The sequence below is a fragment of the Marmota marmota genome, unplaced genomic scaffold, assembly GCF_001458135.2.
Source record: "Marmota marmota marmota unplaced genomic scaffold, marMar, whole genome shotgun sequence".
In the NCBI taxonomy this organism is placed as follows: domain Eukaryota; kingdom Metazoa; phylum Chordata; class Mammalia; order Rodentia; family Sciuridae; genus Marmota; species Marmota marmota.
Window position 1 is genome coordinate 39,320,316 of NW_026000082.1, and position 25,789 is coordinate 39,346,104.

Below are 25,789 nucleotides of genomic sequence, written 5' to 3' on the forward strand. Positions count from 1 at the left end.
CTCCCCCCCCCCCCCACCTCTTCTCTTCTCTTTTCTTTTTTTTTTTGGTATTGGGGATTGACCTCTTGATTTTATGCATGCTAAGAATATACTTTGCCACCATCAGTCCATGGCTCACAATTTCTGCATTTTACTCTTTTCCTCCATCTATCAGGTGGACTTCTAGCATTCATTGTTGTCTCATCTAGCCATTGCACGTGGGCTCCTGTATCATCCTCGTTTTTCCCTCCTCTTCTTCTTTTTTTTAATTAAAAAATTTTTAAATACCTTTATTTTATTTATTTTTTATGTGGTGCCGAGAATCAAACCCAGGGCTTCTCGTGCCGTGACAGAAGAGCCCTGCTGAGCCACAACCCCAGCTCCTTTCCCTCTTCTTTACTTCTTCAGAAGTAACAGCATGTCTAGCAACCCATAGGGGCAAAGTCTAGTTCTGTACTATTCAGTGTGGTAGCCACAAGAGCCACCTGAGGCTTTTTTGTACTTGAAACAGGTAGTATAAATTGAGATATACTGCATGTATAAAATGTACCAGTTGTCAAAGCATTGGTACAAGAAAAAAAGAATATAAACATCTCTCAACTCTAGTTTTTTAGGGGCTGGTACCAGGAATTGAACTCAGGGGCACTTGACCCCCCGAACCACATCCCCAGTCCTTTGCTGTATTTTATTTAGAGACAGGGTATCACTGAGTTGCTTACTAGCATCTTGCTTTTGCTGAGGCTGGCTTTGAACTCCTTCTGTCTAGTCTCCTGAGCCTCTGGGATTACAGGCATGCGCTACTGTGCCCGGCTCCCATGCACATCTTGACATATTTATTATTCATACTCCTATTAACACTTTGTATGTTATCTTAGTTGTTTGGTACATTGTAAATTCCTTATTCACAGGAATCCTGTCCTTTTCAATGATATCTATTTAGCATCTTCTAAGTTAAAAAAATGTAAAGCAATTTTGCTTTGAGTCCTTAGTAGTTGTATTAAAAGTCTAGAAGATTTATCTTGCTGTTCAGGGATGCTTTAGGATGAAAACCTAGGGGATATATTGGTCATGTCCAAATCGAACAAGCTATATGGACAGTGGAGTGATACTGGATCCACCTCCACCTGAACTGAAGAGGCTGTTTTCTCTAAAGTAGATGCATCATAATTGAGATGAGATTTGCCAGCCTTAATTTGCCTCTTGTTTTTGCTTGCCTTTGTTTGTAATGTCAGGAACTTGGTGTATTGGTCAAGGTGGATAGAGATGGGGGTAGAATTATGTGGTGCCTAATTAAGCTTTATCATGAATTGGTTGCTGTTACTCAGGGAAAGTTTTCAGGAAACTGCAACTTACTGGTGGGAATGGCTAAGTGTTGTGGTAAGACAGAAATTTCCACTGAGTTATGGGGAACAGGAAGTGAAGAGCCTGCTATGGGTAGGTGACTCAGCTGTTCTGTGAACCTATCTCATGTGATTGAGTTTGTGTGTTCTGTTTATTCTTGGCAGAGTAAGTACATGGAGTCACATTACACAGCAGGCAAAATGTTTATTTAACCAGCACAGTGATGATCTAAATATAACTTGTGGGGTATTTTGTTTGTTTTTCTTACTATATTTAGCATCACAATGTAGAAAAATCAAAATAGAGACCCATCATTAAGTGCTTTCTCTTACAAATAACTTTTGCTATATTATCAGTCAGTACCATTTTGCTGCTTTTAATGTAAAGGTGAAATTTTGGTATTTAACTATAAACTAGGGAAAAAAGATAGTCTTCTAATTATCCAGAAAATAATTCAGCACCATTTCATTTTAGCATGTATTTTAAACACATGGGCCATCATTGAAGTATTTATGTTCTGAAATTTTTATATAGGAACTCATATTTTTGTGTGGTTATAGTAAATATTTTTAAAAATGGAAATATTAGTATTATAGTTTTTAAATTTTATGTTAAATTATGTAGTAATATTTTGATTTTTGTTTACTCATATTGTACTGAAGGTCAGTGCCACCATGTACTGTAATTGAGTCTTCAGTGTATCAAAACATGGTCATTATTATGCTGTGTACTTATTTATATGCTTGACTCAGAAGGAAAGAGCAGTGGAATGCTGGGCACACAAAATAATCAATCTGTTCATTTGGGAAGCAAAGTTTATGATTTATTATTCTTGGCATTTACATGTTCTCCCTCTTTTGTTTGATTACTTTTATTTTTAAATTTGTTTAATTACTTATACATGACAGCAGAATGCATTTCGTGTTTTCGCTCTTTGAGGTTCAGGATATACACTGTACGTACCAAGTCTCGGATTGTTTTCTAAAGATAAATGGAAACTAGATTTATTTCAAAGAAAGAAAAGCCAGCATTCTGTTTTCAGTAATGCCTATTGAAGTGGGAATATTGAATAATTGTTGTAGTTTATTGAGTTATATTATGTATAGTCCTAGATATTATGTATAAAGTAAGTAATATGTATTAGTTTATGGTTGATTAAAAGACCTTGCATTACAAGCTTGCATTGTATTAATTTGTTTTATTCCATCTTTCCTTAAAATGCTAATCAAATGAGAGGATTTTTCAGTATTACATTGTTAGAATATTTGATGAGATTTAAATTCTAGCAGTTTTTATAGTCATTAGGAATTTTGTGTTACCCTAGAATGTAATATTGACATGCATATCTTCTGATTCACTTCACCTAAGTGGGACCCAATTTAGCCATCATTTGAAAGGCATTCCAAAAATTGAACCACTTATATGGGTCCTGTATCTGCCTTTTCGTAGTAGACAGATAGCAGATTTGTATTTTTCTATTAAGATTACCTTTCTGAAGAAAAATAAGAAAATGGTTTCAAATGAACTCTGCTAATCCACAGGGGTAAGTTGTGATTTGGGGAAAGAGGAAGTAGTTCCCCAATTCCTGTCTTGTTGCAGTTGCAACAGCAGACATCTCATTGAACCTCCTGATTGTCAATCAAACACAGTGTTTTCCCTTTGTGACAGAATAATTACTTCCTGTTTTCTTAAATTATTCGTAGTTTTTCTTGATGATTATGTAGTTTTTAAAAGCAATATCTCTTAATTTGTGAGATGGGAAAATATTAATTAATTTTAGATCCTTTTGACTCTTCTTAATAAAAGAAAATGTTTTTCCCTTAAATGTTCTATGCAGACTAGTAAGTGTTGATTATAATGTGTACTGAGTGGATTTTGTGTAGCTGCTTGCCAGTTTTGAGAGCCATGTGTTATATTGTTGCTTATCAAGTTGTCAGGGGTTAGCCAGCTCTTTTTTTTATCATGTACTGCTTAAAATTCAATAAGGTACAAGCAAGTATACACATGCATATAGGTAAAAGTATGTATTAATCCAACATCCAGTTAAATGGATAAGTGCAGTTGGAACAAATTTGTTTGTTTTATTTATTACACTTTTGTGATAATGCTATTTTAATTTTAGACATATTTTAATTATAAAATACCTACAACATAAAATTTACCAAAATAAGCTTATGTTGTTTTTCTTTTGGTACTATGGATCAAAGGGCATTTCACATGCTAAACAAGCACTCCACCTCCAAGCCACACCCCAGCCCTTTGAACATTTTTTAGTGTATAGTTCAATATTAAGTAAATGGAATCAATCAGTATTTGTTTTTCTGTAACTGGCTTATTTCACTCAGCATAATGTCCTCAATATTAAAATTCTGTCCTGTCAGAATTTCATTTCTTTTAAGGCCGAATATTTTTTGTGTGTAAGACATAATTTGTGTGTTTTTAGGTTGCTTCTGCCTTTTGACTTCGATGAATGATGCTGATCATTTCTCCCCATATTCTTCCTTTTTGTTTATTTGAGTTTTTGAAGTGTCATATTTTGATTCTCTTTTCATTTCCTTTCATGTATATTTTATAGATAGTTTATTTGTGATTATCATGGGAATTATGTATAAAATACCAGTGTTAAAACAGTATAAAGTGATAACTTAAATTGCTTGCCAAAGTAGTCTCCTTTATACTTTGGTCCCCTTTTCTTTATGCTGTTGGTATTACAAATTACACCTTTGTGTGTGTGTGTGTGTGTGTGTGTGTGTATCTATTAACATTAGATTATCATAGATATATAATTATATTTATTGTGTATTCATTAACATTGATATGTGTGTGTGGGTTTTTGTTGTTGTTGTTGTTGTTTGTTTTTTGTTTTTGTTCCAGGGATTGAACTCAGGGGCTCTTAACCACTGAGCTACATCCCCATCTCTTTTTATTTTTTTATTTTGAGACAGTCTTGTTAAGTTGCTGAGGCTGGTCTCACACTTGGGATCCTGATGCATCAACCTTCAGAGTCTCTGGGGTTATGGGGGATGTGACTGCTCCTAGTAGATATATACTTCTTAATGCTTTTATCTTTTTTTTTTTCATTTGTTCTAATCAGTTATACATGACAGCACAATGCTCGTCTATTCATTGTATACAAATGGAGCACAAATTTTCACCTCTCTGGTTGTACACAAAGTAGGGTCACACCATTTGTGCAATCAGACAGGTGCTTTTATCTTTTAAATCTGTCTGCTGATAATCTTATTGATGATTTCTTGTATACCTCGAGTCACCTACCTTGCTCCTTAGAAGATTCTTTATCTGTCTTTTAGTCTCTGTTTTACATTCCAAGTAATTGAACTTCTTGCTTTTGTTACCCATCTTTACTCAGATTTGGGAAGTGTGAAGCCACTGTTTTTTGAATTATATTTCTGACCCCTTTTCTCTTTCTTCTTTTGTAATGTGAGTATTGGTTCACTTGATGGTATATCATAAGTCCCAGAGGCTCTGTTCACTTCACTTTGTTTTCTATTTTCTTCTTTGACTTGATTATTTTTAGTAATCTCGTTTTAAAGGGTGATGATATTTTCTTCTGTTTACTTGATCCAGCATTTGAACCTTTCTAATAATTTTTTTCCCAATTTATTTACTATATTTTTCAATTTTAGAATTTTTCTTTCTTTTCCTTTCTTTTCATTTCGTTTCGAGACATGGTCTCCCTGAGTTGCTTAGGGCCTCACCATTGCTGAGGATGGCTTTGAAGTTGTGATCCTCCCTAGCTTCTGGGATTACAGGTGTGTGCCACCATGCCATTACTAGAATTTTTCTTTTTTTATAGCTCTTTTCTGATAGTGAGATAGGGATTTAGGATAAGGAGAGAGAAATGGGGAATCTTAAGGGAAACACCTTTCAAGCCATTCATTGATATAAAGAAAACATTGCTGTAAACCTTGTCCCCACACCCTTGTATATTGAGGGAAATATACCACCTCAGGAAAATTGGCGTAAAATGGTGCAGCTCCAGCCTGGATCCACCTCCAGTCCAGCCCCTGACAACAGTCCTTCTATAAACATTGGACCCCCAGCCCAAGTCAAGGCTGCTTCTCAATCTCAAGACAGCCTACATTCTCTCTTGAATGTGTATCTATCTTCTTAAATAAACCTCTGTCTGGCTCATGCCAAAATTCTTTTCCATCATGTGTGCCAAGAACCCCATGGGCCCTGAGTTGAGTTCCCTCTCCTCTGGGAACTTTTGAACCCTTTTCCAGAGACGTCTCTTCTCCTGTGACAACAGTCTCATTTTGTTTATATTTTTTTCCTGATTTCATTTCGTTTTCTGTTCGTATTTTTTTTTTTTGGTGCTGGGATTTGAACCCAGGGCCTCGTGCATGCAAGGAAAGCACTCTACCCACTGAGCTATAGCCCCAGCCCTGATGTATCGTTTATTTATTTATTATTTCTCTATTTACCTTTATTTTTGAAGTCTTTGTCAAATAATTCAAGTCTGTTTCTGTAGGGGTTCTGGAGATTTTGTTCCTTTGGATGGGCCATGTTGCCCTCTTAATTTTTAGGCCTTATGGCCTTTTATTAGAAATTACATACCTGAAGAAAGAGCCACCTCTTTCAGTCTTTGTGGTCTGTCTCTGTGCTGGGGCAGATTGGCAGTTATCAACCTGGAGTTAAGGTTGTAGATGTCTTCTGTGTGTATGTCTTCATGCCTATGAGTATACTTCCCCCAACCTCCCTTGGTATATGTGGGTGCTTTTAAATGTGATGCTTACCCTTTGAGTGTTCTTTTAGGCAGCAACCTAGGTTCGTGCCCATTTCTTCTACCCTTCCTGTTGCTTTCCAGTGTCTTGGAGCCAGTTTACCTTTCAGTTAACCTCCCCTGCTAATATCGAAACTATGCCTCTGTTCCCATCAGCACTCCAAATCAGTCCTGTGGGCAGCCCCTAGACAGGCCTGAATGTTGCAAACAGGTTCCACTTCTTTCCTTCTGTCATAAGGGAATAGCTGGGAATTGAGTAGATTCCTGCTGACTTGTCTTTATAATTTAGTTATGTAGAGCCCAGATAAATTGTAAATTTTATGAAGTTACATTGTAGATGGAAAAGTATTACTGGGATCATAATAAAATGATGTGCTACACCTGTGGAAATTTTGGAGAGTGAAAACAAACTGTCCTGCAGTCATCAGGCATGAGAAAGTCTCTCTCTTTCTAACAAAAATTTAAGGATAGGTATACAGAGTGAACTTTTCCTATTTTAATAGCCAGAGGCAAAGGAGGAACACTTTCAGTTCTAGTATAATTAGAAGCCAGTGTTTCAGCTGTATGCTTTGTAGGGTCCCTCCATATATATTTTTTAAAGTTGTAGTCAGACACAATACCTTTATTTATTTATTTTTATGTGGTGCCGAGGATCAAACCCTGGGCCTCACATGTGTTAAGCGAGTCCTCTACCACTGAGCCACAACCCCAGCCTCCCTCCATACTTTTAAAAATGATAGAGCGCATGCCTACTGTGTTCATGTCCTGGGTTCAGTTCCCCTAACAGTGCAAAACCAAACCAAACCCCAAAACTCTTTGGAGTTTTCAGTATTTTTAGTGTGTTATATCTGTTAATATTTACTACAGAAGTTAAAATTGAAGAAATTTTGCGCACTTATTTTGTTTAAAATAAAAATTAAACAACATATTAGGTTAACATTTTCATGGAAATAATATCTATCCAAATCAAATAAAATGATAGGAAGCGTGGCATTGCTTACAATATTGTAGATCTTTTTAATATCTGCCTTAACAAAAATTATTTGGAATCTCAGATATATTCTGCCTGATACACAGATACAAGTGCTTTCTGTTGAAGCACTTGAATGGATTATTATCTGTGATTTTTGTGACATTATATATTGGTCATTTGGAAATATCACTTCCCTAAATTAAGCATATCTTCCCTACTAAAAACTTTTATATTATACAATATAAAATAACCATTTTTATAGTATGCAATATAAAAATAATTACATTATCATTTTAAAAGTTTTATAAGGAAGTATGGTCAAGCTTGTGGTGACAGACACACATTTCCAAAAGTTAATTTTCACTTGAAAATTTGAATTTTAATATTGGTAATTACTTTCAGTTTTCTTGAAATAGAAGGTTGCTTTGTTCATTTATAAGAAAATATCTGCCACATACCAAAGTCTACATAAACAATAGTTTGTTAGGTAAAGGTAAAGTTTGTTGTTTTGAAAAAGCATTTAGTTTGCCTTGTAACTCAAATGTTTGTATAAGCGCTTTTACTTGGTGGAAACCCTCTTACCTCTGTGCTGTAGAATTGTTTTATGTCTTCTCATTTTTTCACTCAGCATATCAAACAGTTGTTTGCATGGCATTTGATTCTTTTTATATATCATTTTTTTAATGAGCAAATTATAGAGTCAGAAAATCAGTTGATTGTCTGTGGGTATGGTGTCAGCTTTAATAGGACAGAGTAGTATCATGGATCCTGTGAAGGAACTTCTCTGTATTTGTAATAGTTAGAATAGAATAACTGAATCTATGCATTTGCTAAAATTGCATAGGACTAAATGTACTCACAGATATTGATGACTAGAAAAACCTAAGTTAATGGATTGTATCAATGTGATTTTTCTGGCTGTCATCATATACTGTACTTATGTAAAAATGCTATTAGTGCAAGTAGAAAAAGAGTATATGGATACTCCCAAAGTCCATATCTATAATTATCAAAATAAAAACTAGTAAGTTACTGTTGTGACATTCTTAAATACTGCGTTTTTTTTTCCTTCCTCTTGTAAAAAATAAGAATGTAAGGTAATAGTGTTGGTGGTAAAGAATACAAAGACTACCTTTGCCTTGATTTTTACTAAGGTACCAGCACCTTATTTTCCTGTCATTTGTGCAAATGTCATCACAGGCAGATAACATCTTAGTATTAATATTATAAAGTATTCTAACTCTCAAATCCTCTGATAGGGTGACATACATGCCCAGGGCTGTGATGCACACTTTGAAAATGAGTGACTTAAATTTCAGTCTTATTTAGTTGGGGAAAACAAGACTCATGCTTATAGTTTCATAAAAAGTTCCCTGATAGGTATGTGATTCTCTCTACAGTGTTTCATGTTATACTCCTGTTTGTTAGATATTATTGCACTTCTCTAAATGTAGAGTTGCAGAAGTTTGTAGTGATAAATTATAGGCATCAGAAGAGTAAAACTTTTATTAGTAGCAGAATTCTAAACCTGGCCATATGTGACTATTTAAACTCGAAATGATTAAAGTATATATAAATAAAATTTAAATTGTATGGCTATCAAATGTAATCAGTTTGTTTTGTAACATGAAGAAGTTCTTGGTCTCTTGTGAACTGTATACAGTTAACACTACTCTATGCTCAAAATGGTTGATTATACCATTTTGAGTGGCTCAGTGGTAGAGCACTCACAAGGCCCTGGGTTCGATCCTCAACACCACATAAAAGTAAATAAATTAAAAATAGAGTCATTGTGTCCAACTGCAAATAAAAAATAAATATTTTTTTAAAAAGGTTGATTATAAATTGTGTTTTGTACCAAAATAAAAATTTTTATTTGAGTAAAATTCATTAAATAAAATTAAGTTCATTTTGTCAGTTGCATTGGTCATATTTCAAGTGACTAAATGTGACTTATAGCTACCATTTTGGAGAGTGTACATATAGAACATTTATAATCATTTTAGAAATTATTTTCTGTGTTGATTGGGTAGAAGATAGTTGTGAAGAGACTGAAGGTGCCTGGAAGCATGTGAGTAACAGCATAGTCAAAGAGTTGGTCTAGACTTCAGTATAGTGTGATTGTTTCTCTGATAACATTTATGTGTCCGATATTTGTTACTAATAAGAATGAATTAACATATATGTGTGCATTTATATACATATGCATAATTGTAAAGAAAATTAAAAAAATTTTAGTTGTAGATGGACACAATATCTTTATTTATTTTTATGTGGTATTGAGGATCGAACCATAGGCAAGTGCTCTACCATTGAGCTATATATAGTCCTAGCCGTATAAAGAATTTTTAAGCAAGTTAAGGATTTTTAATTTAATTTATTTTTGTCGTAACGCTTTACTCTTTTTAATTTAAAAATTATTCCAGGCTCTAGGGTGATAGAAACAGATTTAAATGTAGCACCCTGTGCATTTTCAAATTTTACATTCCAACTTTCTAATCAATCTGGATTTTTAAAAATAATGAGTCATGTTTCCCTAAATGGTGATCTAGTTTTCCCGACATATTTTATTAATTTTCCTATGTTCTGCTGATTGATTTGAGATGCCTATTAAATATTCTCTGTAATATGTGGGTTTATTTAAACATTTTGTCTCAGATTCATTCCATACCATTAAATTATTATTATTTTAATATTTTTTTGTAGTTGTAGATGGACACAATGCCTTTATTTTATTTGTTTTATGTGGTGCTGATGAGGATTGAACCCAGTGCCTCACATGTGCTGGGAAAGTGCTCTGCTACAGAGCCACAACCCCAGTCCCAAATTATTATTATTATTATTATTATTATCATTTTTATTTATTTATTTATCTCTCTTTTTTAGTTGTAGGCAAACACAATATCTTCATTTTTATGAGGTGCTGAGGATTGAACCCAGTCTACTAGGCAAGCAGTCTACCACTGAGCCACAACCCCAGCCCCAAATTATTATTTTTTAAAATACTGTTATTTGTAGGTGAATACAATACCTTTATTTTATTTATTTGTATGTGGTGCTGAGGATTGAACCTAGTGCCTCACGTATGCTAGGAAAGTACCCTACCTGGGCTGAGCTATAACTGTACCCAGCCCACCATTAAATTATTTTTATTTCTTTTTCAGTGACTGCAAGGACTACCTTCTCTTGCTGGATAAATGCTTCTTATACCTATATTCATCTCTTTATTGATAATTAAAATTCTCAGAAAATAAAACATTCGTACCTCAGACCTCACTTATGCTCAAAACCCACAGTATGGTGTTTTCTTTGTGTTAGATTTCAGTAAATATTATTGATATTTCATTATGATTTATATGAGTTGACTTTCTTAATGTACCTATTTTCTTTAAAAGAAAACAAGGGTTCTTTTGTACATAAGGATTATAGATTATACAATTTTCTCTTGTCACTTAATGTAATAATGTAATATACATCTTCTCATGCTAGTATATGTACATTTACCTCATTCTTTTAAGATTATGCTGTATTCTCTCATTAGTTAGGCATAACCTAATTTCACCTGTCCTATATATGGCAATTAGAATGTTTCTAAATTTTTTAGAGCGCACATTATGAAGTTTCCATAGAGTAAGTTCCTAGAAAACGAATTATAGAATCGAAAATTGAGTAACTGTTACCTAATGGTTCTTTGAAAACCTGGCAGCCCATCTGGGCATATTCAGACATATGCCCACTATGGCAGTGTTTACTTAAAGAATTTACTCTTTATGGCAGTGTTTATTTAAAGAAAGAACCTTAAGGGCAGGGAATGTGGCTCAGTGATAGAGTGCTTGCATAGCACATGTGAGGCCCTGGGTTCAATCCTCAGCACCACATAAAAATAAATAAATAAATGCATAGTGTCCATCTACAACTAAAAAATATTTTTTAAAAAAATTGTCTTAAAGCAGGCTGGGTACAGTGGTACACACCCGTAATTCCAATAGCTTTTAAAGTCAGGCAGGAAGAACACAAGTTCAAGGCCAGCCATGGCAATTGAGTGAGACCCTCAGCGAGAATCTGTCTTAAAATAAAAAAAGGGGCTGTGGGTGTATCTCAGGGGTGAGTGCCTTTCTAGTATGTGTGAGGCCCTGGGTTCCACCCCCAGACTATAAAACAAACAAACAAAAGATCCTTAATATTAAGGGAAATGATGTTTCATCTTTGAATTACATGGAGAACTTTGAAAAGTTCCTGAGTCATAGTAAGCTATGTTTTCTGTTCGAATGGTTTTTGTACGGTTTAGCCCATTGTCAAATGTTTATTTTTTTAACATATCTATATTTTGAACTAATTAATATGTGGAATTGTTAGCTTATTTTGTCTTGCAATGGAATTCACCCTCAAATTTCTATTTTTGGTTAACTTGCCCAAAGGAATGTTTTTAAAATAGTTGTTATGAATTTAAAGGTCATTAAGTTCTTACCTTACAAAAAGAGTGTTTCATAAGGACTGTTGTGATTTGCTTGTCTTCACTGGTATTTTGTTGACAATTTGTTAGTTTATACACTGGCTAGTTCTGTTTTTACTGTTGTATCTCCTCCCCGTACTAGTGCTTACCACTGAGCTGCATCCCAGCCCTTTCTGTTTTTGTTTTTTTTTTTAAGTAGTAGAGGGACACTACTACTTATTTATTTATGTGATGCTGAAGATTGAACCCATTCCCTCTACCACTGAGCCCTAACCCCAGGCCCTTTCTATTTTTTATTTTGATATAGGGTCTTACTAAGTTGCCCAGGCTGTCCTCAAACTTGCAGTCCTCCTCCTTCCCTCAGCCACCTGCTTTGCTGGGATTATAGGCACACATCACTGTGCTCAGCTTTTGCATTATTTTTCAACAAGGCATACTAATAAATTAAGGAAAGTATTATAGAATAAGTTTACCAGTGAACTTGATTAATCATGCCATTAAATACAAAGGATAAATTAAAGATAACAGAGGCATCTTTTACCAAGTGCACTGCTTGCAGCAACAATAGATACAAATCATACACGTTCCTAAGAAATTTCTAAAGGCAGCCATAAAGAATGGACAAGTGGTCAGAGAGAGAACTGAGTAAGCTGTAGGTAAAATTTGTTTATTAAATGCTAGTGTTAAATACCCCATATTGTCAATGTTGCTTGTATGTATGGCTCCATTAGACATGATTCTTTGCATTTAGATACAATTGTATGCAGTGTCTAAGCTAGTTCTTGGCATATATGCAGTGTAAATATAAGATAAAATGTATTTGGGGTTTTAGGATTTTTTTTTTTTTACATTTTTTTAGAATAGAATGCCCAAGCTACAGTAAAATGCAATTCTTTGCTTTATTAGTAATCATTTGGGAGCAGTGATATAGTCTATAGAAGGCGCATTGGGAGCAATCTTGATAGGACGCCACTCTATGGTTAGGGGTGAGTGTTATTACAGAAAAAAAGAAGTTTGTATCTGAATGCTAATCCATGTACTTCTTTTTCCTTTGATTATCTGTTGCAGTTTTTGTTTCCAGTGTTGATAATATTACTGAAATTTTAATGAGGTTAAATATCATTATGCATGCTTTTAGCGTGTTCTATGAAAAACAGCGGGTTCCTTTTCTTTGGTCTCTGTAAGAGCTCACTTCACTTTGAAGTATAGAAAGAAATAATATTTTTACTGTTTTCACAAGTTGTATATTTTAGTGTTATAATATTTTGACAACTAAAAGCTTATACTTCACATAGCAGTTGAATCTGAAGAAGGTATCTAGATATCCTAAAATCAAGGAGATTCATCACAAAGAAATTAGTTTCCGGATATTTGATGATTTTCTTCAATTTAATGAAGAATAAAATTAACATTTTAAAGTTATATCCAAATGCTTTTGTAGAATTTGAAGAAGTACTGTTCTGATCTAAATCTTGCCAGAATTGATTTTAAAAAATCTTTCATATACCACATTTTCTCCTAAGGTGAATAGTCAAGATTTTCAGCATTTGACCATGATATGTAGTAAAAGCAATCTTGGAGAAAAACAAACCTGAATAATTTTTTTTTGGTTTATGTTTGATCCAGTTATCAAGTATTTAATAGAAATGAGATACTTACTGCCATGTTTTCCAGTTTGTGAACAGTTGTAATAGAACTTTGGTAAGAAATTAAATCAGCCTCATGTTGAATCTTAGTGTTATCTTTAGAGGGAACTATAATAATAGATATCCTATTATAGGTTGCCAGATATCCTCTGTGTCTGTTATGAAACTTTTAGTTTTGTTTTCATTATTTGAAAGCCATGATGAATCTTTTTAAACATTTACTTTAAAATTGGTGAGCCTAGTTGAACTTCTGTTAAATGGTAAACGGGGGCCAGAACTTATAGATAATTCATTTATTCATTGAAGCAATGTTGCTACTTTCCAGATGTGTCCTTTATATAGTTATATAGTGTAAAACACTTAAATTTTCTAGTCTTTGATTTCCTCATTTATAGAACTGGTAATTGTGGCAAGTAAATATAACTGCATAATGATTTATCTCATTAATCTCATTTAATCTTAGCAACTGCTTTGTGAGGTTAGGTGGTGGTCCGTTTTACATTCATAGGGAAAAAACAATTCATGCCCAAACCAATCACATCATTAAGTAGCTGTAATTACAATCTGAATTGAATTGGTTCTATGTTTCCTGAGCTTCTTCGAATTTCACTTTAAACATGTTGTAAATCTTTTCTTTTTTTCTTTTCTAAATTCATTCTCACAGTTTTTAGCCTTTATGTCTTATTTTCAAAAAAGACCTATGGAAGTTAATATGGGTATGATCACTTAATTTAGTTATAAAGTTCTTAACCTTTGATTTTTATGGGATCATGTAGAAGGATTAAGGTGTAAGCTTTGGCAAGAGACCAGTTAACTGTGTGGGCTGCTGGTTGTGGTTATGAGACGTCTTCCATAAGGGCTGCCTTTGGGTAATTTGGAAAGCACATCACAATGGTAATGAGTTAACCCCAGTTGAGTTGGGTTCTGTTTGTGACTTGGACTTTCCATTTCAGAAATTGATGAATTACAGTGGGTTTTCTTTCCACTCAGAGTTTCAAATAATTGTGCCTCATCTTTGGGTTGCTGTTGACTCCTTATTATGGAGATTTACAGTAATTTGTAAAAAAAAAAAAAAAATGTTGTGCTGATCCTTAGTTGCTGCATATTGTAATAAGTTAAAATTTAAAAAATAGAATTGTAAACCACATTAATAACCATTTTCATTAACTTTTTTTACAATCTTGAATTTGAGATGCCATGCCATATTTTTTCAAGATATGATATTGTTCTTGCCATTCTTTGACAGACCCCTTATCCCTCTGGACAGAATGCAGGTCCAACCACGTTGGTATACCCTCAAGCCCCTCAGACAATGAATTCACAACCTCAAACCCGTTCTCCGGTAAGTAAACAAAAGCTTGTTCCAAATAATATTTTCCACCTTAGTTTTTGTGTATAGTAGCCTGGGTTCATTTGGCAAGTATTTTTACTGGATTTTGGACATTTGTTTCATAGTTGATTTTTTTATTATTATTATTAGTGTTATTGGTTAGCATTGCATTTTCAGACCTTATCATAGGGATAATTTGAATTTATTATGAAAAAAAGAGGTGGAGCTTTTAGATCATTTTTGCTTGTCTGTGATGATTCTTTAAAGTCTGGTTGCATTCAGGTGTACTTCATTTCAGCTGTTAATGTGAGTGTTGTACTGTTCAAAATCCAGAAGAGTAAAGCATAATGATTTTTTTAAAGTAAACTGAATTTTGCTAAGTAGTCTTAAATTCTGCTGGTTCGGGAAATAAGGCTTCTGACTCATTGTCACTGGATCAGTTCTAATCATTTTACAGTGTGGACATGTGCATGACATACACCAGGGGTGTATTCATTTCTTCAAATGGTAAATAAATTGTCATACAATGCAAATGCTATCATCCTCTTTGTTTATCCTTCACCTGGATTGCAACAAGTACTGCAAAGATTGAGAATTTACTCAAGGTTCATCCTTCTGTCTCACGAAAGTAAACAGTGGCTTCAGCTGTCCTTCCCTTAGAATATCCTTTCCTGCCCTGCATGATGAGCTTTGGCTAGAAGGTGTTTCTGTAACAGCTTTCATTGTATCTCACATCCCTCTTTGTACCTCAGCTCTGTGTATTCTTCTGAACACAGAAAATCTTCTTTTTGTTCCCCACCACTGCTTTTTTGCCTGGAATACAGGAATACTTCATTGCATTAGCTCCTATTCATTTGGTTTTATGCATGAATCCAAATTGTTGAAATGTACCAAAGACTTAGTCAAAGAATTAGGACAGCATAGACTGCACCAAAATGTAATCTCTTTCTTACCCTCTTCCTGTCTTTTCCCTGTGGCCCTCTTTTCCAATACCTGGTCTTAGATCCTGGTTCTCCCCACCGGGTGGAAGAACCATTCCAAGGAGGAGGGACTTTTGTCCTAGTTGCCTGTTTGCTTGTGTGTCTCTCTCTCTTTCTCTCTCTTTTTCTTTCTTTCTTCTTCTTCTTTTTTTTTTTTTTGCTGAAATGGTCAACACAATGTCTGGTGCAAGTTTTGTTCTGAGAGTGGTTTGGGGATGTGGACACTTGACTACTTGGAGCGGGCCTGAGGTCTCATCAAATCAATTTAGATAGGCCCTGGTTTTAATCATTAAGCATGGAACATTATGGTAAGCTCTGATTGCAAAGAGTTCTATGGACCTCTTACCCTTCCCCCTTTTTCTAATTATTGGAAAATAAAAGAATTAAATTTACATGGTTAGAATTGGCGCAAAACCTGACTGAAGAGCTGCATCTCTAAACCAGTTTTTTTGACAGCCCAGCAGAACAGTGCCAATACATTGCACAGACAACTGGAAGAGGAGGAAGGTTTTGGAACAGACTCCCGTTTACAGGTCCTTGGCTGGAAGAGGCTGGATAAAATACTGCATTGTAAGCAATATAACAAACTGTACTTCTTGCAGGCAGTGGTGCCTCTGGCACTCATAATTTTTGACCACATCCACTTATTGGCTGATGAACGCAAATGCATTGATTGCTTCCTCTCTGAAAGTCTAACCTAGCGTGGCAGTTTTTGCCAGGCATAGTGGGAAAAAGAATAACAAATTGGGTGGGTCTTCTCTATTGGGAATTAGTTAGGAATAATTTGGGGTTTAGGTTTTTCTTTATTTTGAACTTGAAGTGGGATATTCTTTTCAGATAAATTTGAATTTAAAAGATAAATTTCAAGGCTTCTTTAACCCCCCCTTTCCATTTGATAATTGAATATCAAGGGGGAAATTACCTATAGTTGTCAGCCATTTTTCTGTGGTCATAAACTCTTCAGAGACTATCCTTTATGCAGTTTTTTGCCATCTGCTCTGCTAGTGACCATTACCACCCCCATTACTAAAAACCACACATATAACATTCCATTACATGCCCCAAAACAAGTGCAAGACTAGCAAAACCTGGACTATTCTTGCTTATTGTTTTGGGTTTGATATTCTTTATTTTGTTTATGTTGGTGCTGGGAGGGTGAAGTTGGGGTATGAAATTTGGCAGTACTGCATTTTCTGTTTACATCCCAAGTTGCCATAGTCTAGTCTCATTCATCCCACAGCTGTCTTAACTGGGAAGGAGAGGAGAGGTAAGGTGTTGCACTAAGGAAGGGCACGTCCCATGGCTTTGTAGAGCAGCTGAGGCTTACTCCATTCTATTTCTGCATTAATAGGCCATTGGCAATTACACAGTTTAGGCTTTTCTGTTCTTCATTGGGTAGCTGACTTTGCAATCAGGTGGCTTCAAATGCCCTCACTTTTCTGTCAGATTATCTTTGTGCCTTTATTTCTATTTGAAACTTAGTATCTTAGTTAAGTTCATAATGTGGGACGTCTTATTAAAAAAATACTAATAAGCTACCTATCTATTTCATTTCCTTATTGTTTTGGAACTCTTAAAGCAGTTTTTTTTTTTAAATAGTCTTAAAAATAGTGAAGCTATTGATATCTTGAAATTGGGAAAGAGAACAGTTTGGCTATTGTAATAACCTGTAACCATTGGTTATTTTTATATTTTGTGGTGCCAAACACTAAAGTTACATCAATGTCACATTGGGTAAACCAAGTATGCATAGAAGGGTGAGTGTGTGAGTGGATGGGTGGGTGGCATTAACATCGATTCCAAGTTCACATAAGGCTGCTTTCCTTTATATCTACAATCCTCACCATCTTAAAGACCCCTCTTGAAAAAAGAAAAAAAGGGATTTTCTCTTTTTAATTAGAGCCAGCAGCGACTACAGTTTGTTCTGTTGCTTACAGTTACCCTCAGCATTAAGACTATTGTCATTCCAAATGAAAAATTCAATAGCCAATGGTGACTAGTGCAAAATAGACTAGGGTACTATCCAAGGGTACTTTCCCACTACCTTAAGTTGTGGTTTTCTTTTCTTTCTTTTTTTTTTTTAATATATGTATAATTTTATAAGGTAGTCCTCTTTGTTCATGGAAAGTTCTCTACTGAATGGAGCATTCCAAATATGTAAAGTTTCAACTATTATATTAGAGCTTTGGAAACGGGGCCTTTCTGTGGAACAGTGATAAGACAGGTACTGCTGTACTCAGGTTACTCTTTTACATGGCCCTTCTCTCCCATTTTCTTGAAAATTCTCCTGTGAAGAAACATCTTACTTCCACCCCCTACTTTCATATCACATGGGTGGTATTGCTTATTCTTGAAATTTAATGTCCATAACAGAGATATGATCTATTTTGTTCTCGTAATTGGAAAATTAAAAGACATCAATTTCTTTGAAGAGAATATTTTCCCCAATAACCATAACTGCTGCTGTGACTACTATTCTGAAAAACTGATTATAGTGTTTAGCCAATTATTATGGCCCACCTAACACACCCCTACACTATAAATCATTAGGGAGTCTTTCATTACTTAAAACAATAGTTGATATTTTTGTTTTTAAGGTGAATTCTTGACAGAACTGTCTTCCAGGTTATCTGACATTTTGGCCATGTGGTCCAATGAAATTTGTTTACATTTTTTTGCGTGTGACAACAGTGTTAGTTGGGAAAACAATTCTGAAACTCTTGCAAGATTCTATTGCACATGATTTAAATTCTGAGCATGAAGGATTGTTTCTTAATCTTCAGTCTAATTCATCTGTGGTAATAAATTCATGGAATGTTCTTCATAGGAAGTATGAAGGTATTAATACTTTAAAGGTATTAAATAAAAACCCTGTGTGGTTTACACTCAAAACATTTACTTTCTAAATATTTTCATTATTAAAGAGGGTGATTAACATCATCCTACCTAATGTATTAGTACTATATAATATATGGCTGTACATGCCCCTGTATTTTTTTTCGGTCCTTTTTAATTGAAACATAATGGAAGCCAAAGTTTTCTCTGTTGAATTGTTTGATTTTAGAGGTTTGGCAATAGAAATTTTCATGAATGAGGAGCTTTTCTTCCATTCTGAGTTGAAGGAAGCTTTGGAATATATATTATTGACTTTGAAGCACTGTATGATTTAGCTGAGGAATTAGGTTTCCTTTTCCTTTTATTCTCATAACAAATAGCAGTAGGTACATAAGTATAGTGTTTGCTGTTCTCAACAAATAAGAATGAGAGATTTGACTTTTTAAATTCTTTTTTTTTCTTTTTTCCTTCTCAAGCCTATAAATAGTACCATTTTGATTAATCATGTAAGACACTGATGTTCTTTACCAGCTATTTGCTTTGACATGCCTGGTATTAAATTTAACAGTTAAGTACATTTAAAAAGTGTATTTTTCATAAACCTTTATGCTTTAACTTCAAGAAATAAGAGGAAAATACAGAAACTTCAAATTCATGTATAAGATCCCTCATTTACGTTAAGAAAATTTGCTATTAGTCCTGTTACATTTATTTCCTGCCAGACATTATAATGATCTCTTGACTATTTCTTGTAATGTAAACGCATTTCTCATGTCATCTGGCTGTATCAGTTACATATAGCATACTTGATTTTCATGTTTGTCTTAATATAATCACCCAGTGTCTAAAACTTTCATCTGCCTGATTTAGGCTTTATTTATTTATTTGTTTATTTGAGGTATTCCTATTAGAGAGCACTCTAGGTATCTAACAGCTTAGCCGTTTTTCTTCTAGCTGATAAATGACAAACTATCTTGGTAGTGTTGTTAACCTGTTGAATCGTAGTACCTGTCTGTCACTGTCCTGCAGCAAAGCTTTGACTGTTCTATGTTTTTTTTTTTTTTTTTCTTGTGGGTTTTTTCTTTTGGCATATTGTGTGACATTTTGGTTTTTGTTGTTGTGTTTCTGACTCTTTGTGCCTTTCCTTTTGTGTTTGTTTTCCCTCCTTTTCTCAGTTTGCAGCGGGGCCTCGACCTGCCCATCATCAGGTACTGTACCCTTGCCCCTTCACTATCACCCTTAACTAATAGGCGGGAGCTTCAGTAGCTGCTGACTCTTAGAATGCTGCCACCCACGGAATCACCCAAATTACTCTTTCCAGAGTAGTTTCTATCGGATGTAGTTCAGTTCTTATTGTCCTTTAATAATTCCTTTGCATTTTGTTATTAATGTACCCCTTTGCTTCTGTTCACAGCAAATTTTTTTAATACTCTGATCTTTTTTTCTTTCTAAAAAAGATTGATTTGAAATTAGACAACTTTGAAAAATTTAGATATATTAAGACTTCAGAAACTTTGTTGATCTCTATCTTGTTGAAATTTAACTGAATGGAGCAGGCAACATTCTAAGGGTTTTCTGTTAACATTCTGATGTAATTTGTTTTGATGTGTATAAAATAGCTTTAGTATTTCTAAAACCACTATTAATATCAATTACTAACTTAGACCTAATGACATTAACAACAATATACATTGAATTGCTGTGTAAATTATCTTTATTCTTAGCATACATAGAAAATAGATGCCTTATTTATTTTTAATATTTTTTGCCTACTGGTTTATTAAAATGAATTTATTATAGGAATTAAAATTTTTAAAATGTGCATGCTAGTACTGTGTTATTTATCAAAACTTAGCATTTTGGGAGAACAAAGACTTTCATACACACCTTCCTCCTACTTTGGAGTGTTCTGAAACATCTTCTCCTGGTGTCCTGGGAGAAGTTTAGGTTAGACTCTGATAGATCAAGGTTTGTATTACCAGCTCTATTGTGTAACCAGTTGTTTTAAGCAAGTCTTTCTGAGCCTGTTTCCTCATATGTAAAATATGGATAAAACAGGGATAACACCTTCTTTTAGAGATTATATACACGTAAGGTATCGATACAAAGTAAGCAGTCAGTAAGTGATAGCTGGTTTAAGTAATTATTTTTATGTAACATAGTACTGTCAAAAAAATAAGGGAAATATTACCAGTATTTCCCAGTGGTGTCATATTTAGAGCTTTTATTACTGACTAAATGGATACTGTTTAATTGAAGGCCTTCAGTACAAGAATCAGTTTCTTGAAATGTCGTGCTTTCAATTTGGATAACATAATGACTTTCTACATCCTGAAGTGTTAAAAGTACTTTGTAAGAAAACTAATTTTAAATGAATCGGATGTCTATTTAGATTTCATAAAGAAATAAATCTCGGGTAGTTTTTAGCCTTAAAAGATAGTATTGTAGGGGCTGGGATTGTGACTCAGTGGTAGAGCACTCGCCTAGCATGTGTGAGACACTGGATTCAGTCCTTAGTACCACGTAAAAATAAATAAAATAAAGGTATTGTGTCCATTTATAACTTAAAAAAAATAGTATTATGAAGTGCTTTAAGAGTTTGGACTTTGACCCAGGAATGGCTCACTTGTAATCCCAGCAACTCAAGAAGCTGAGATAGGAGGGTCTTAAATTCAAAGCCAGCCTTCGCAATCTAGTGATCCCCTAAGCTACATAGCAAGACCCTGTCTCAAATTTTAAAGAAAGTGTTGGGGATATGACTCAGTGGTCATGGGTCCCTGGGTTCAATTCCCAGTACCTGCACATCTCTCCCACCCCCACCTGCCGCAAAATAAGGCGGTGCGGATCTGGACTTTGCTATCAGGTAGACAGACCTAGGTTTGACTGTTTTTAATCTTCTCAGCACTGGGAATTAATCTTAGAGGTACTTTACCACTGAGCTATATCCCTAGCCTTTTTATTTTGAGAATAGGGTCTTGCCAGTTTCCTAAGGCTGACCTGAAGCTTGAGATTCTAATGCCTCAGCTTCCTAATGATTCCTTATTATTATCTGAGTGTTCCCACTTAGATAATACACAGCTTCAGTTTTGTTATCAGTAAAATGGAGATAGTAATACCATCTCAAGATTAATATAAAGAATCAGTGAAGGCTTGGGCTGTGACTCAGCAGTAGCACACTTTCCTGGCATATGTGAGGCACTGGGTTCGATTCTCAGCACCACATATAAATAAACAAAATAAAGGTCTGTCGACAACTTAAAAAATAATAATAATAATAAAAAAGAATCAGTGACATAATGCAAGTAAAATGATTAGCAGAGTGAGAATCCAGGACATAAGGGTTACTACTAGTACTGAAAAAGATAGGCCCTTAGGTAAAAAGGTGATATTATAACTTTTGTTTTTTAGTTGTGGTTGGACACAGTACCTTTATTTATTTTTATGTGGTGTTGAGGCTAAATCCCAGGGCCTCGCACTTGCTAGGTGAGCTCTCTGCCACTGAGCCACAACCCCCACCCAAGATATTATAATTTTTTTTATGAAATTTAGTCCAGGCTACATATGCAAGGTTGGAATTTCATTCCCTGTCAAGCCAGATTCTCCTAAAAGAGAAACCTGGGAAATCTGCATTCAAGAACCAGAGTCATAGAAACATTTAATTTGCGAATTAAGTGGTGAAAAGGAATTGGAAAAGTTTTCTGAGCTCCTTTTTTTTTTAAGTTATTGATAGCTCTTTATTTTATTTATCTATCTATCTATCTATCTATCTATCTATCTATCTATCTATCCGTGGTGCTGAGAATCAAACCCAATGCCTCACACATACCAGGCAAGTGCGCTACCATTGAGTCCCAGCCCCAGCCCCCTAAGCTCCTTGATATAAGGCACAGTTTAGTTTCTGGTTTTTTACATGTTCACTTTGTATACCTCTCTTTCTCTTAAGGCAGAGCATTAGTAAATGGAATTAACATTACCCTTGGCCTCATTTCTTTTTATAGATTGTCTTGCAATTGACTGATGGAATGCTGGGTAGATTTTGAAACTAGTACTATATTACAAAATAACCCGTGCCCACCTTCTTATAAGAGTAGCCAGGTTCTTATAGATTGTTTATTAGTTTTTAAGTTCTGTTTCTCTGCTTGTATTCCGTAGCAGTGGTCTTTAAATCAGGATGGTATAAGCATTTTATAAATAGTTGACTGAGAAATTCTGTTTTCTTAACTTTTTTCCTGAGTTATTAAAGGCATGTGATATCAGTTTATCCTTACTTCATTCCAACAATCCAGGAAAACTTTTAGAAATCTATGTGGAGCAAGATTTTTCATGAGTAATATGACTCAGGAAAGTGTTGGCAGGTTGATCTTTAGCTGTGCTCAACCACTGAGCCACATACCTAGCCCTTTTTTATTTTTTATTTTGAGACAGGGTCACACTGAGTTTCTTAGGTCCTTGCCAAGTTGCTGAGGCTAGCCTTGAACTTGTGATCCTCCTGCCTCAGCCTCCTGAGTTCCTGGGATTACAGGTGTGTACCACAATGCCTGCCCGGCCTGTAGTTCTGTTGACTTCCCTGCAAACCAGGAATACCATGCTGCATTTAGAATTATGAGGGTTACTTCTTCCTGGTATCATCAGTTTGTGGCTTTTGCAGGGATACTTTAAATTATCAAATATTTTCTTTCTTTTTTGTCTTGGTGTTTTCGTTTTTGGCTTTTTTTGCATTTTATTACCTGAAGAGCTTTTGGAATTGTAGTTTTCTTCAAAGGTAAAATAAAAAGTGTTGAGTCATTTTATTTGTGAAACACTCTTAGCTTTTAAAATTATGTTTCCTTTTTTTCTTACACTGAAAATCACAAGGTAATTAGAGACTGAAAGAACAGAAAATACATTCAGAATTAAAACAAGCCGTTGGGGCCTGGGGATATAGCTCAGTTGGTGAAGTGCTTTCCTTGCATTCACAAGGCCCTGGGTTCAATCCCCAGCACCATAAACAAAAACCCCAAAACAAGCCATTGATATGATTTTTTAGATTCTGACTTGTTTATTTCAAGTGTTTGGTCTTTGAAATCTGTGTAATTGTGGTTTAAAGTTATGTATGTACCTATCCTTATTTTACTTTTGGGTTTCACAGTAGAGATCAGGTGGTTGGTTGCATACCATGACTTAGTCTTCTTTTCATTATGAGAAAAACCAGGGAATTAGTATTTAGAAATATTCATGGAATCAAATAATTTTACACCTTGCAGTGTTTGTAAATGCTAAATACTATGCATAAACAAACAACAAACTTCAAAAACCTTGACAGTATGTGCCACCAAGTAATATAGTACCTGGTGACAAGCATTGAAACTGCATTTTCTTCCTATTGTAGTTTGTTTTGTTTTGGGGGGAAGAAACAAAACAGAAACAACTCCCACCCCCAAGAATAATTCACTTATGTTATTTTTTCAATATAATCCCTAAAGATTTCTCTATTGAAAATGGTGCTGTTGTATTTCTAGGTTGAGACATAGTTGTATTGCTTTAGTTAGTCTCATTAAGTGAAATAAACCACAAGTGAAGGCTTATGGTTTGCCTCTAGGGTCAGACCTGGCATGTGAATGTGAATAGGATAACAGATCAAGCATCTAAACAATCTTGTGACCAGAACTCAGAACTTTATGAAGGATAGTGATAGGCATTTGTATCTGGGGTCTTGTTCACATGGAATTATAGAGTGGGGAGCATGAAAAATGGAGAAAATGCGTATCAGGAGTTGAACCTTGTGCTTCAGCTTTTGTAATTACAAAATGGGTACAATATGCTCATAAGTGATAGAAATGATGTAATATAACCCCTATTTTTTGTTGGTGTTTGGGAATTAAAGTGCCTGGCCTGCCATATAACAGAGCCAGTTCTGCTCCTTTAGCAGCCAGTTGGCTTGCCTTTTTCTTTTCCCAAACATATTTGATCTATGAATGAAGTCTTCCACTAGGATGCTCACTTCCCAAACTGTTTTCTTAGGGATCTGACTGAATACCCCTTGTTCTTGATAGAATTCTTAGTTTTTCCTTATCTGACCTAATATTCCAGGGCAGCATTGTATAGTACAGTTTTCTTTGATGATGGAAATGTTCTGAATCTGCACTGTTCGTACTATAGCTATTGGCCACATGTGATTATTGAGCACTGGAAGTGTGGGTAATGCAGATAAAAACCTGAATTTTAAATTTTATTTCATGAAATATGGCTAGTGACTACCGTATTGGAGAGCTCCACTCTTGGCGTTTCATCTTCTGATTCTTGGTGAAACCTAAATTATATAATATTGACCACATGTTAGACAGGGAAATACAAAAAAAAAAATTTAGACTGAACTTTCTTAGTAGATTATGAATCAGGTTGATACCTGGGTGATATCCCACTATGTGGACTTTTTACTGCTTGTCCTTTTGTAACTTGTCAGAGAATCTTAGCCTGTCCTTCAACAGCATTTTAGACTTTGAAAATATATTCACCAAAAAAAAAAAAGTCTTAATTGAAGATCTTACTGCTTATCCTTCCAGTACCCTGACTTATATTACTGCATAAAGATAGGGATGTCAGGAAACATAGTTTTGGTATGTTTATTGCTTTCCAAAATAATAAGTACTCAGATTTCCCCTCCTCATGTGGGAAGAATTATTGTGATTGAATGGGATTTTTCTAGATGCTAAAAATGAGTAGAGATTTTCAAAGAATTTCTGATTATATAATTTGTTAGAGATGTGTTTGTTTTTGATGCTTTCAGTGAGCAATGTCATGCAAAATAATGCATCATAATTATTAGCAACTTCTAAAAACATTTATACTATTGTTATTGGCCAGGAAGCTTTGGCTAGTGTGGTAAATTATTGCATCTCTAGAAGAATTGTACAAGAGGAAACATTATTTTCGCTGGCTTTTGGAATGTTTCTGGAAAAATAAACAAATCATGAATATTCCACTTTCAGCCTCTTTTTTAAGTGTATCCTAGCTCTTTGGATCTGCCCCCAATTATATATCAAATGAGTATTGTTATTCTGCTCTGCCATTCTACTCTGGCAAAATGGTAAACCATTAAAAGACAAGGAACTTAAGTACTTGAACAGATGATTCTTTTCTTGTGCATGGTTCTCTCTTCTCTGTTCTAATGGTCATGTAGTTTGGTATTGCATGATCAAGTTGTTATCTAAAAAAATCTGTACAATCTGAACTGATTGGTTAAATTTGCCAGATAAATGCTTCAAAGGAACAAATAGCAAGAATCCCTATATGAGCTTCAAAACCAAACAAAGAGCACAGAAGTGAAGAGCATAGCTTATTGACAAATTATTTATAAAGAAGATTTAAGGGTTTTAAATTATTCTAATTCAGTACTAGTCAGTGGCAAAATGTAATTGACAAAAGAGTTTCTGTGATTCTTAGTTTCATTAATGAATCACATGTGGTAGTACTTTGAGAAAATGTTGCCCACTCAGCAACAAATAGTTTCTCTTCCCCCTCTTATC

The 25,789-nt window shown here is 34.7% G+C and overlaps 1 protein-coding gene across 32 annotated transcripts in view; it reads left to right on the plus strand.

Moving 5' to 3' along the window:
* Positions 1–25,789, plus strand: part of Eif4g3 (eukaryotic translation initiation factor 4 gamma 3) — a 292,326-nt gene that overhangs the window by 136,111 nt on the left and 130,426 nt on the right. For 17 of the 32 annotated variants that reach the window (XM_048816163.1, XM_048816137.1, XM_048816150.1 and 14 more), the window contains 3 exons: positions 14,386–14,481; positions 15,906–16,019; positions 19,460–19,492. In XM_048816163.1, coding sequence (XP_048672120.1) covers positions 14,452–14,481; positions 15,906–16,019; positions 19,460–19,492 — 177 coding nt within the window. In that variant the 5' untranslated portion in view covers positions 14,386–14,451. Of the gene's footprint in view, positions 1–14,385; positions 14,482–15,893; positions 16,020–19,459; positions 19,493–25,789 lie in introns of those variants that run through there. The other 15 variants (XM_048816167.1, XM_048816154.1, XM_048816152.1 and 12 more) reach the window with 4 other exon arrangements.